The sequence below is a fragment of the Rhinolophus hipposideros genome (assembly GCF_964194185.1).
Source record: "Rhinolophus hipposideros genome assembly, chromosome: 15".
Taxonomy (NCBI): domain Eukaryota; kingdom Metazoa; phylum Chordata; class Mammalia; order Chiroptera; family Rhinolophidae; genus Rhinolophus; species Rhinolophus hipposideros.
This window is the reverse complement of record NC_138061.1, coordinates 4,065,018-4,078,939: the sequence shown is the minus strand read 5'-3', so window position 1 is coordinate 4,078,939 and position 13,922 is coordinate 4,065,018. Positions and strand designations below refer to the sequence as shown.

General features: G+C 50.9%; 1 protein-coding gene across 2 annotated transcripts in view; it reads left to right on the top strand.

The window, feature by feature from the left end:
- The window catches only part of DOCK1 (dedicator of cytokinesis 1), a 453,094-nt gene that overhangs the window by 421,069 nt on the left and 18,103 nt on the right, over positions 1–13,922 (top strand). For both annotated transcript variants that reach the window (XM_081074113.1, XM_081074112.1), the window contains exons 44-47: positions 1,754–1,840; positions 3,636–3,812; positions 4,789–4,872; positions 10,706–10,843. In XM_081074113.1, coding sequence (XP_080930239.1) covers positions 1,754–1,840; positions 3,636–3,812; positions 4,789–4,872; positions 10,706–10,843 — 486 coding nt within the window. The remainder of the gene's footprint in view (positions 1–1,753; positions 1,841–3,635; positions 3,813–4,788; positions 4,873–10,705; positions 10,844–13,922) is intronic.

The following is a 13,922-nucleotide window of genomic DNA, read 5'->3' as shown; positions in this document are numbered from 1 at the left end:
GAATTTCCCACACACCTCTCGCCCTGGCAGCTCTGTGCATTCGTGTACTGCAAAGAGACACGAGGTCAAGTACACCGCCAACGGGTGCACAGCCAGTCAGGGCAGAGCTGAGAATAACCCAGACCCGTGACCTTCACAGCTGCATACGCCTCCGAGGCCGTGATTTTTCTAAATGGCCCTGAAATCCCCTAATGACCCCGCTAGGTCCCCACAGCCACAGGATTTAGTCCTTTACACTCCCGACAAAGCCTCAGGTTTCCAGGTAAGCATGGGGGTTCTTGCAGCAGGGAGCCTGGCCCCAAGGGCCGGTGCTGGGAAAGCCCTTGCCAGGCCGAGAGCTCAGGGCTAGCCAGGCTGGCCCTAAGCCCAGTGGAACCCAGAGGCAGCCCACCCCCACCCCCAGCGTGTGTTGGCGTGGGGGAAGGTGCTCCCTGCAGATGTGGTCTGGGCCTGCTCAGACTGCTGTTTCCTAGGGCAAGTGCCAGAGGGAGCTGGACCTGAGACTTAAGGAGCATTGGCTGGGGGACAGGAGACGTGGCCTGTGTCCTGGGGACTCGGCCAGGTCCTTCCCCCTCCTGCTCTGGAGTTTAAAAGGTTTGGGATTAGTGCTTTCTGGCATTGTTAACATTCCATTATGCCCTCCCTTTCTATCAGGATTACTGCTGACAGACTCAGTCTGCTCAGTGAGTACCACTTACAGGAAGGCTGATAACGCAGAAGGGGGGAGAAAAGATTTACTATAAAAAGATTTATTGCAATGGAGTCCGGTGCAGGCTTTAAAGAGATGTTGAATTATATTTATTGGCTTGAAACAATTTCCTGCAATATATAATGTACCATTTTACAAAAATCTTACAGGTTATAAGGTGGTACTTTTATTGAAAATACAACTTTTAAATGGTTAGTGAGAAGTTTTAAATAATAGATACTAAATTAAGTGACCAACTTTGAGTAGTGGGTGATTGTTCTCCCTCCTATTTCCATATCTTTTTTTCTAACGTCAAAACATTACAGTAGTACCTTGGTTTTCGGACGTCTCCGTTGACGAACATTTCAGTTTACAAACGCCATAAACTCGGAAGTAGGTGCTTCGGCTTTAAGTAAGTGCTTCGGCTTTCGAACATGCCTCGGAAGTCGAACATGTCACGTGGCTTCTGAGTGCAAGATCCTGAGGCCTCGGTGACGGCTCTTTTCGAAAGTTTCAGCACTCGAACTGTTTTCCGGAACGCATTACGTTCAAAAACCGGGTACCACTGTATTACACACACACACACACACACACACAAAAAAAAAAAAAAAATTCTAAGCTTCAAACACTGATTTTATCACTTTTCTTAACTTTTCCTCAATGCATTTGCACAAGGAGCTCCCTTGAACGCTAAGTAAGGATGATGCCAAACTCATTGGAACCTTTCTAAAAATCTATTTGCTCAGAGGAAACCTCCCGGTTTGGGCATATATAATTCTCCCCGACTCTCCTATTATATTTTCTTTGCCAAGTGGCAGGGAGTTATGTACTGTTGGCCAAGAAAGCAGGGGACATTGATGTGTCCTGTGTGACTGGCTGGTCAGCAGAGCATGCGTGGCCCGGGAGGGGTGACCTGCTCAGAACACAGAAGGGCCATGTGTCACCTGTCCCAGGAGGAATCCCATGCTGGTGGAGGGCTTGCCTCTGGAGAGTTGTAGAAATCCCCCTTAGGGCCGAAGCAATCGTCAGCCCGCCTAACCCGTGCTGTGTGTGTTCCCCTTGCAGAATATGTGGATCGAGAGAGCCATCTACACCACTGCATATAAGTTACCTGGAATTCTAAGGTGGTTTGAGGTCAAGTCTGTTTTCATGGTAAGGACACTCCGGAAAGGGATCGTCTGTGATCCTCTTCTATACGTCTGACACGCCCTTTCCCCCACGAGTGTCACGCGGTCCTGTGGCCACACGCGCACTGCAGACCCCAGACCAGACAGGTCTGAGCCTGTGATCACCCCACGTGTTCTCAGAGCAGTAGCTCTCCTCAAAAATCGTTGTGGAAATGCTGCGTAATCACAACCACTCTAGCTTCTAAGAAAACCAGAACTAAGATTTCATTTCTTCTTGGAAAATATTTAAAGCCAGGCTTTGCTGTGCTGTTTGACAGTGGTTTCTGTTAAGTAAATGAAAAGTTTAAGATGAGTTCCAATTTACATACACTTTTTTAGATCTTTCTTCCTGATGGTTTTATTGCCATTTACATGACAAACAACTTGATTAATAGTACTTGCTCATTTCAAGTAAAAATAGCTTGAGAAGACACCCCTCACTGGCACTTGTTAAGGAAATAATGACTCGTATCTCATTAGCTAATCTGTGCTTTGCCTGCGTGGTGAGCCCTCGGGCAGTCTCGTGTCTGGGAACCAGAGCCAGGTAGCAGGTTTTCATTGGATATGCAGCAGTTTCAGGGTGTGGCAGTCGCCAGTATAACAAGACCTGATTGACATATGTACAGTTTGTCCTGCTTTGTCGTGGGTGTCCAGGCCTTTTGTTTCCACCTGTCAGGGTCTTATCCAGAGGCTGGTACCTGCCTGGCAGTTCACAGTAAGCCCCTAGATGGCTGCTGATTTGGTTCTAGAATGGGCTGGAACCTCTCTTCCCGGTCCTGTTTCCTCTCCCGTCCTTTGTCCATGCCAACGTGAGGTCTGGGCCTTTCCCAGAGTGCCCTGCTCACCACATCCCCCACCCATCCGAGAGGACACACCTCCTGCTCTGAAGCCCTAGGGCTCTGGGCCCCCTTGGGCACTTCCACTTCCTGCTCCAGAAGCTCCCACTCGCTCTGCCCCCATAGCACCCGGGCAGGCAGGCCCTCACCCGTGGGGAGCTCAGGAGGTAAGTGGCAGGTGGCAGAAATGCAAGCGTCACTGGTACCATTGGATCTGGTGATGTGGGTGTATGAAACGACAGAAGAGGAGGGCCTTCTCATAAACAGGCTCTCACCCTCCTAATAGCCTCTTCCCATAAGCCCTTTGTAATCAGGGATTCTGAGCCGGCCGGGATGCCCCAGGAAGGAGCTTAACAGCTGGGAGGTGGAGCAGGCTGAGTCTGGCTTTCTGGAAGGACGTGGGTCCGCCACAGGCTGCGTTTGCCATTTGTAGCAAAGGAAGAGGGCTGTGGGCGTAATCCCAGAATGGCGCGGCTAAAAGCCCCATCAACACCCCTCGAGCCCCGTCCGCTCATGTCTGTCCCCTGGAAGAGCCCACCTTGGAATATCTGTGGACACAGTGGTTAATGTTGGTGTGATAAAAACAGGGAACTATTCTTTCTAGAGGCAAATGGGGCAGACGTGTGAGAGGCCGTGGAAGGGAAGTTAGGAGGAGATGTGGCCATTCCCACAGACCAGTGGCAGGGTTGGAGGTGAGGCCATCAGGTCCGACCGGAAGTGGTGACCTGCCCACGCCCCTGTCCTGGGAGGTGCGCGCTCTTCCTGTCTCCCCTCCTGGCCACACAGGTACAGGGGGCTTGCAAAGTGCCAGGCCTGCCTCCGGGACAGTGACACGACGCTTAAAATTCCCAACTCTTCATTCTCCTTGAAACAAGATGATGGTAAACAAGACGCAGTCAGCGGGCGCAGCAGCCGGCCTGAGGTGCCGTGTCCCCTTCCTCGCAGGTGGAGATCAGCCCCCTGGAGAACGCCATCGAGACCATGCAGCTGACGAACGACAAGCTGGACAGCATGGTGCAACAACACCTGGACGACCCCAGCCTCCCCGTCAACCCCCTCTCCATGCTGCTCAACGGCATCGTGGACCCTGCCGTCATGGGCGGCTTTGCAAATTACGAAAAGGCAGGTGACATGCCCACTCTCTTCTTACAGCCCCATCCTGGGACACACTGTCTCCAAACACTGTCTCCAAGCAACCCTGGTCTCATCGAGCCATCTCAGCAGTGACTGGGCCAAGGCCAGGCCACGAGCCCAGGGCGCCCTCTGCAGCTGCAGGCTGCCCACCCCAGACCGCCAGCCTGGGCATTGTCCCCCTAACCCCCAGGTTGGCTCTGGAGAGTGATCCTCGGGTGACTTTCAAGAAACCTGGGATCATTAAAGGCCAAAGACAGAGTTTGAGCAGGGCTGGTCCGGAGGAGAGGGCCAGCTGGTCTCCCTAGGAATCATCCCCATAGGAAAGGGCAGAAGCTGAAGGTCACGACTGTGGTCTAGACAAGCGGTCTGCACAACAGTCCGCCGCCTGTTTTTATAACTCAAGTTTGGATAGTGGCCACAGCCATTCATTACCTAGAGTCTGGCTGGTTTTCTCATGCAACAATGGCCCTTGCTAAGAGCGAGGCCCTTCGTGAACAAGTTTGCTAGTCCCTGGTCTAGACCAAGTAAAACCAGGCAGAAGGGGCACTGGCCGAGAATGGGCACGGATGGTGGTTGACCGCCCTGGACAGGGAGATGCTGCTCTGTGGCAGCTGCCCTTTGGTGTGGGGTCGACATGGGCAGGGCACCAGTGGGGGTGACAGGCATGTGAGCCTCTGGGAGCTGCTACCCAGAGGCCTGAGCCCTCCAGGCCCGCTGTGGCTTTGCTGGGCTCCTAGGCCTGGGGTACCCACTGAATGCCCGGCCTGGTCACTCCATGTATTTGTTCGACCTTACTGGACGCTTTGCCCTGGGTGCTCGGAGCACCCAACCGGGGAGAGCGAGCTCCGTGGCGGCAGCAGGGGTGTCGGTCTGTTTTACACATGGCCCTAACCCAGGGCATGGTGCACAGTAGGTGTGCGTGTTGGTGAGCGGTGTTTTGAGTGGCTCTCCCTGTCTCCATCAGGCCTTCTTTACAGAGCGGTACCTGCAGGAGCACCCAGAGGCCCACGAGCAGATTGAGAAGCTCAAGGACCTGATCGCATGGCAGGTAAATGTCCACCGGCAGCCTCACCGGGCTGGCGGGGGAGGGGGAAGGTGAGTGCATGCCCGGGCCACCTGGGCAGCCTGAGCACCGGGTCCTGTGGACATCAGCCAGAGTGCACGTAGCCACGCTGGTCCCCAGACAAACCTCCACACCTCACCCCCCACTGCCCTGATTCACTCAATTCCTGGGCTGCAGCCATGAACTTGAACACCCAGGAAATTCTCTGTTGCAAATGAGCCTGATCTGCTTCCCTCCTTTGGTCAGTTCTCCGGCTGCTGGAAAATCTTTGTCTGGTATTGACAGAGGAGAACATCAGAGGCAAGGTCAGAGCCTTGATGTCTTAGGAGCTCAGCTCCAGCCTATCCCAGGAAAGGCGCTGTGCAGGGATCTGTGGGAAGTGGAGCTGGAGCCCACAGAACGCCCACCCCGTATGTTCTCCCGCCTGGGCTGGGTTCAGGCGGGGTCCTCATTTGTGTTTTCCCAGCTGTAAGACAGGCATATTATATTGCTTTCCTATTTGTGCTTCTGAGGCCTTCTGAGATTTTTCTCCGAGGGCGATGGTCTTGAAAGGGTGGGTGACCCCGGAGGGAGTCTTGTGTTCCGTGGGAAGTTACTTGTTCTTGCGCTTCTTGGAGCGTTTGTGAGCCTGGAGGTGGAGGGGCCGTCAGACCCGCTCTCTGGGAGCTCTGCCTACTTGCTGTGTGCTTCGGCCAACTTACTGCTTTAGGCTTCAGTTTTGAACGTGGAAGGCGAGGAGCGTGCTGACCCAGTGAAGAGAGCGGAGGGAGCGGAGGCCTGGGTTTCCCTGCGCCCAGGGGCATCGTACCCCAGGCTACCTTGCTTCCTGCTCCCTATGCACCTTTCCTCCCAGTGGATCCTTGGAGTGTGATCTGTGATTGCCCAACCAAGGGCAGCCGGGCATTTCAGTATCATTGTGTGCCACAGATGTGGCCCTCACATGCTAATCCGAAAGGAACAAGGCAAGGCCACCTAGCTCTGGGGTGTATTTGTGTGTATTCATGTGTGCTTGTGTGTTTATGTGTTTGCATGTATACATGTGCGTATGTATGCATGTGTGACTGTATGTGCACATGTGTGTTGCGTATGCATGTGTATTGTGTGCATGTGTTCGTGCACAGGTGTACATGTGTTGTGTACATACACAGGTATGTGTACATGTGTGTTGTGTGCATGCATGTGTGTGCACACGTGTCTGTGCTTGTGTACACATGTGGTCATCCCCGGAAAACAGTTGGGTGCCTGACATGGTGAGGCTGTTCCTGAGGACACATGTTTATGGATACCTTTATCCTGCCACCCAAACCCTCAGCTTAGTGGCTTCTCCGTCATCAGCATGTGGACGGATGTGACCTCTTAGGGTGGAGTGGGGCTAAGCTTCGATTTCAAGTCACATTATAAGTACTTATTTTATATTTTATTGTGGTAAAATTTATATAACATAAAATTTACCCCTTTAACATTTTTAAGTATGCAGCTCAGTGGCATTAAGCACATTCACACTTGTGTGACCATCAGCCCCATCCGTCTCCAGAACTTTCCAGCTTGAAAACTGAACCTCTGTGCCCATTAAACACTGACTGTCCATTCCTCCTCCTGTATCCGGAAGCCACCATTCTGCTTTCTGTCTCTATGAATGTCGCTAATGTGGGTTCCTCATATCAGTGGAATCACCCAGTATCTGTACTTTGTGACTGGCTTATCTCACTGCGCACACTGTCCTCAAGGTCCATTCATGTTGAAACATGTCAGAATCCCCTTCCTTTTTAAGGCTGAATGATACTACATTGTGTGTATGTAGCACATTTTATGTATCCATTCATCCATCAGTGGGCACTTAGGCTGTTTCTAACTGTTGGCTGTTGCAAATAATGCTTCCATGAACGTGAGTGTACAGATGTCTGTTTGAGTCCCTGCTTTCACTTTTTTCGGGTACAGACCCAGAAGTAGGATTGCTGGGTCTTGTGGTCATTCGGTGTTTAATTGTTTGAGGAACCACCAAAGTGTTTCCCTCAGCAGTTGAGGGAAACCACCAGCCATAGTGCGCAATGGTTCCAATTTCTCCGCATCCTCGCCAACACTTGTTGATTTCTGGTTTGGTTTTGTTGTTTTTTTATAGTAGCCATCCTAATGGGTGTGACGTTGCCACAAATCCATATGCATTTGACGTCTATTTGCCTTGGAATTATTCTGTGACAAGAAACATTGAGGGTTGACTCCAAGGGACCTCGATGGCCAGGAATGGGCCTTTGCATGGAATGGAAGGTTCATGTAGGTTGTCTCCCGTTACTGAAAAAGAGGGAGAGTGTTTAGGAGTCTGAAGGATTCCATGGTAGTTGTTGTAGAAACCAAAGGGTACAAAATTCAAAACTCCTCTGAAGGCTATAAAACCATTGCTACACAAAAACTAGTTTGGTCTGCAAAAGTTCTATTGATTTTTTTTTTTCCTGTAAGCTTTTACAGCAAATTGGATTTTAAGAGTTTCAAGTCCCACAGAGGAAAATAATTTGTTCCCCAGAGAGAAGTTTATGTCAGCACTATGTCGTCACCCCTAATAACTGTATTAAAGGATGAATTTTAAAGCGGCTCACAGGAAAGTTGAAAGAAGGAATCTCTTTTCTAGCAACTTCATTAAATCAAAAAATGATGAAAATTACATATTCAAAACATTACCTGTGATTTTTGCTTCCATTTGCAAATGTTTTGAAAACCCATATTTTGGTATCAGTAATTGAGTCACACACTCATCAAAAGTAAGAAGTTTGGGGATTATCAGGATGCTTTTTTTCTGTTTTCGCTTGTTAGTTTGTTTGGTTTGCTATTTTCCTGAAGCGCCATCCAGGCGGAGTGAGGTTTTCCTCTTGGGAACCCCCAGGACATGTGGGCAGAATTTCCCTCACTGATGTACAAGAAGCACATCTCGGAGCCTAAAATCACGTGAAGGCTGGTTGTTCCTTGCAGGCAGCTCCTCATTCGGCTTTTGCCATCGCGGAAATGAGGTGGTGCCGACCCGCTCCTCCCAGGTGGGAGCTGGAGTCAGGCGCAGGCTGCATGGGGCCTCTGCTGGTGTACAGCTGTCGCCAGGTCACACATTTTGCCCGCTTTTTCCCCAAAGGCACAGCTCGGCTCTTCCCCAAATGCAGCTGTCTTGTTGAGCTTCCCTGCACAGAGTCCAAAGATGAATCCAGATTTGGATGGGATGCTTCCAGATTTCTCTTTGAAATGCACAAAGATGAAAGACCAAGCTCACTCATCATCCCCAGCTGAGGACAGGCACGACCGCTGTCACCGGGGTGGTGCTCCTGGAACATTGAGCCGTGCTCGCCAATGTTCTATGTGGCTGGCAGACCCAGAATCTGTGTGTAGGGGACACACACGCACTCTTCAAACACAGCACTGCCATGTAGAAGGACGTCTTTTAAGAGCAGTCTGCGTGCTCAGTTCAAACCCCTCGAGGCGTGACTAGCTCCTCTCTGGGCTCTGGGCAACTCTTTAGAAATGCAGATTCCCAGGCCCCGTTCTGGAGCAAATCAGGGCCCTGGGGGTGGGGTCCAGCAATCTGCCTGAGAGAGTTTGGTGCTCAGCCAGGTCGGAACCCAGTGAACTAAAAGGTCTCCAAAGGCCGTCTCAGGCCTCGATCCGCCGCTTCTATTTGTTATTAGGCAGCTCATATGTTGGAGCACACAGGTAACCCCCGTATAACATCGCGCTTCTATAACATGGCTTCGCTCTAACACAGTTCGAGAATTAGAGAAGTCCTCGAACAACACAGAGCGTAATAAGAGCTTTTAAGAGCAAAACATATCTCATTCAAAATTAGGGAACTCCCCAAACAACATGGAGCGTACTAAGAGCTTAGTAGTGATGACAATGAAAACATTATTTAATACATATTAATATGTTATACTTTAGGTGAAAATTGCTTTAATAAAGGTATTTCTCTTAATTGTAAAAAATATAATAGTATTTTTTTTTTTAATTTTTGGAAACTAACACCCTTTTTTGTATTAGTTCTTTGTTCCGTATAACATGGATTCGCATAACACAGCATTTTTTAGGAACCTAACAACCGCGTTATACGGGGGTTACTTGTATTTTCATAGCTGCAGCTCAGCCCCAAGCGAGCATAGAAGACGGCTCTGTGTGACCAACATCAGGGACCTGTCGAGGGGGGAAATCTCACACTCCAAACATTTCAGCTGCCAAATCAAATCGCAGTCCACATGGTACCAGTGGCCAAACCAAATCGCCTTAATTCTAGTCCATTAAGCACCTTTTTGATGTCGAGTCTGCCCATTTTAGAGTTTTATCAAACCAACAAAAGACACAGAAATGATGAGACTGTGTTTTGCACTTTGAGGAAGATCCATTCTCTACCAAAGTGCTTTCGGTATCTAGGGTAGGTGTGCGTTCACCCCAGTCAACACCCAGACAGACACCACACACGCAGCATCCCACCACAAGTGGTCCCCGGCCTGCCTTTGCCATCCCCCGAGGCGGAACTCAACTCGGGAAACAAAGGGACTACCGGAGCATTTCCTGGAGTGGAACCTGAGCAAACTGCAGCTCATTTAGGAAGCTGCCATCTGCAGGAGGAATTCATGAGGAATACCAAACCGTCCCAGCCATTTTGAAATCTCACCTGTGTGCTGCCCTTTCGGCGATAGCGGGCAGGAAGGGGATACCTGGCGGGTACCGTGGGTACAGACCCAACTGTCAGGAGAACAAACTCTGCCAGTGCAGGTGGAGAGCAGGCCGGGTGGCGCTGGAGCCACAGGGAGCGCCCGCTTAGTCTGTCCTTTGCTGGCGCCCCTCAAGAGACAGCAGCTGCGTGCTCTAAATGGCAACCAAATGCCATTCAGGCTTGGGTTCATCTTGATAAGATTTCTCGAATTTGTTCACGGGAAACTCAATTGTGTACTTATTATCCTTCTTACTAATAAATCTGCTCATTGAGATTAGTGTTCTGTCGTATTAGGAAAATCTGTTTTTAATCAGTATTTTGATTTAATGATAAATTATTAAGAGGAAGCCTCTTGGCTTGATTACATTGAGGAGTGTCTAACTCCCTGTCTGAGCAGGAGGGGTTGGGGGGGTGGGGGTTAGAAGCAGAAGCCAAGGAAAGAAAGGAGCTTTTCTTACCCCACCCAGCAGCAGGGACACTGGAGGGTCTCTGGGGCTGGGGATGAAATGTCTGTCGGTGACGCTTTTAAAGGTCAGCTACATCTCCACTCTCGGAAATGAAGTGTTGGCATGGATATTTTGTGACAGCAGTGTTGGCAGAGAAGTGATTATTTTTAGTTTTAAGGAAGAATAAATTTGGTCTTCCTTTCCAAATAAGACTATCCTTCAGGACCACAAATCACATATAATTAGATCTTTACTTTTTGGAATAGGGTCTCAGTTGTCTACAAAGACAATATTTTCAGCTGAAAAACATCTTTTCACTGTGACATGACCCACTGCTAATAGATCAAGTCACATCTAAACAAATTCAAAATGCAGCTATTCCCGAACTCAAGTGAAAACACAGATAAGTCTCTTCTGGATTAATAGACAAATGCGAGTCCGGGAAGTAATCAAGTGGCTGTCGTGTGCCCAGCGCTGCACGAGACGTGCCCAATTTGAAACACAAATGATTTTAACTTAAACATTTTAGTCTTCGGGGGCAGTGTGCCTGCTGATGAATTTAATCAGCCAGTTTGATTTGGACGCAAAAGCAGATACATGCTGCACAATGCCACTTTCCGCCTGGTGTGCATTCTGTCCCTAGACCATTGACCAAGAGATAAGGAGGGTCGACCTCTTTGTTTTTCAGATCCCATTTTTGGCCGAAGGGATCAGGATCCATGGAGAGAAAGTCACAGAAGCACTGAGACCATTTCATGAGAGAATGGAAGCCTGTTTCAAACAGCTAAAGGAAAAAGTGGAAAAGCAGTATGGCGTCCGGACCATGGTAAGTGGGTCCCATTGCAGAAGCTGGGTTCTGTGTGTCACATTGTCCAACAGTGACAGGCTCACTGCACAGTAACCACGATGTCCGCATCACACCTGCTGAGGAAGCGGGCGTGTCAGGGACCTCAGCCCCCTTTGTTACCCATCTGCCAGCAAACCAGTAACCGCCTTTCGATAACTGGGAGGTCAGGGTGAGTGACCATTCATGAATTTGCTTGGTCACCAAATACCTGGCCCCCATGCTGCGAACACGATCGACCCTTTGTGTGTGTGACAGAGCGACAGGGACATCTCAGAGCCCCATGCGGCTCAAGCTGGTTCATAGAGACCATGTCTGCAGTCATACAACACACACAAAGGGCTAAAGAACACACAGGGCCACAGCACTCACAACATCCCAAATCAAATGTAGAGCCTGTGCCCAGCCTCAGGTCCAAGTCACTGAGGGGACGAGTGATGGCTTATTGAGGTCTGAAATTGTCAGCGAAGACTCACCTAGTAGAGGAGGTCATCACTGATCGAGGCCAGGAAGGGTACGATGGAGATGGCCAGGGGAGGAGATGGGAGGACACTGCCTGGGGAAAGGGCGGGAGGCAGGAGTGTGAATGGCAGGCCACAGGCCAGAGCAGACACAGCCATGCATTGGACACAAAGGAGTCGGAGGGAGGAGGTGGAGAAGTGCCCAACCTCCGAAGCCTGGAGCGCCGGTCTAGGCCGGAGGCTCGGCTCTAGGATGAAGGGCAGAGCTGGGCTCTAGCTAGGAGTTCATGGAAGGTTTCTGATCCAAGGCTGGGATCAGGAGCATGACAGAAGAGCCTCTTGTGACTTTTCATGATGCAAACTGTCTTACAGTTTAAGCCTAAGGCAGGCTTGAGACGTCTTCCTGAGCCGTGTCATAGCAGCTGTGGGGGCAAGGCCCGACCACTCATCAGAGCATCGTGATGGCATGTGGTTCAGAACAGCACTTCCATCCTTACTCACGGTCTCTGGGAGTCTGGATGAGGTCTGACCTTGACTGCCCATGGAATCTGGAGACGTCTGGCATAGCAGATGGCTCGAGACCCCCACTCCCCGTTGTTCAGAGATGAATGGCAGTGTGGCGAAAGGAGGCAGGGAGACCCCGGCTGGTGTATGGGAATCGCATGCCAGCTGGCATGGGGGGCTGTGTGCAGGTTCCCCTGGGCCTGCAAAAGGGACACATGCTGGGGGAAGTCACTGTGCTTCCCGTAACACATGGCACTTTTCTCTGCTTCCTAAAGACCCAGGTGTGCAATGTCATGTGCCATTTTGGTTCCTTTTTTGGCCCAGCTCCACTTGTCCACTGTTGTCTGAAGTTCTCTGTTGAACTCACTTCTTTTCATACATGTATCTTACTTAGCAAACACCAATTTAGTGCTTACCATATGCGGGGACCTTTCCAAATGTTTTGCAAATATAAATTTGCTGAATCCATGTGTCGCTATGAGGGGGGCACTGTGGTCATGCCCATTTTACAGCTGGGGAAGTGGGGACTTAGAAAGGTTAAGTGGCCCGAGGTCACGAGCCAGCAAGGGGTGGACCCAGAGTTTGAGGCCTGTCAGTCTGCCTCCAGTCTATGCTTTTAATCACGACTATGATTTACGCGGCAGCTTTTCCCTCTATTGCCCGTGGGGTTGGAGACAGAAGAGATTGGGCTTCTCCCTGAGCGGGGCTCTTTTGGCTCTGACTGCACCCCATGCTCTCCCACCTGCTTCACCCCTGCCGGCCGTGTGAGCCCTGGGCCCAGCCCAGAATGAGCCTGACAAAGCCAGGAGTCACACAACTGCTAGGCTCTGGTCTGAACACGTAGCATGCAGGAGCCTGGGCCAGCCAGCCTAGCGGTAGCAGCTGCAGGTGAACCGGATTGGGAGCCCAGGTGCTCTCCTGCCGGGCCACCCGGGAGCACCCTTCATGCGAGTCGGAACCCTGAGCAGCGCTGATGGCTTCGAGTGGCAAGAAGGGTTTCGGAATGCATCACCATGCGTCTCTTCCCAGGTTTGACGCCCTTTGAATTCTTTCTGAGAAATCAGCACTTGTGAAATCTCGAAGTTTTCTTACTAAGTGAAAAGCTTCCTCTTCTGTTGATCATTTAATGTATTTTTCGAAATGACAGAAACCTGTCCTGCTCACCAGGCATCCTTCATGCTGGTCAGCGTTTCTGTGTGTGCTCCTGCCAGGCTCAGCAATGAAGGGCAGGAAGGCGGGGTGTTGTGTGGGTGGCAGAGGGTCTCCCCACGTAAGGACAGGTTTGTCCTGTTCCCAGGCAGCTGTCCTTAGCTGGCAAGTCACGATTTCTACCACACTCGGAGGAGCGACCACCCCTACCATGGTCCACCTCCTCTATGGGGGCAGCCAGGGCCCCCTCCCAGCTGGTGGTGGGACAGGCTTATGGAGAAGTGATCCAGGAACAGAACGAGGAGTGCATTTCCCACCCGTGGGTGCTCGTCCCCTGAAACTGCCCTTCTGAGCTCTCCTCCACCCTGGGGCCCGAGAAGCAGACCATGTGGGCAGCTCCGTAAGCAGGCAAAGGACAGGCAGATGCTCTGTCCTCTGAGAAATGCGACAATAAGGGGCAGTCTGAGAGAGCCTTTCCCGTCGTACGTACTTGGAAAACTTGCAAACATCTCACAATGCTTTGAAAAGCAATATAGTATCGTCCTGTTTTTAACAAGATGGATTTGAGAATAAAAACCCCATAGAAAGGACATAAACCTTTCTGTGCATTTTTCTGAGCCAGCCTGAGCTATAGAAGGCGAGGATTCAGACACGCTCTGACTTCTCAATCCACGGCGGCCCCGCGGGCCCTTGGCTCCAGCTCGCCCTTCACCCTGCCAGTCCTGGCGCTGTGAGGAACCCCCATTCCCCAGAGGAAAGCGCAGGAGCCCAGCTTCTCCTGCTACTTAGGGATGAGGAGTGCAGACCCCCCTTCCTCAGAGAAGAGGCCCCAAGTGCCAGCTGTGCCCATCACCAGCCCCTCTGCCTTTACTGGCCCCTCGGCACCCAGGAGGTGTTTGTCTTCAGGCTTGTGAAGAAGAGTTCTGTATCTCCCATCCTGTTCTTCA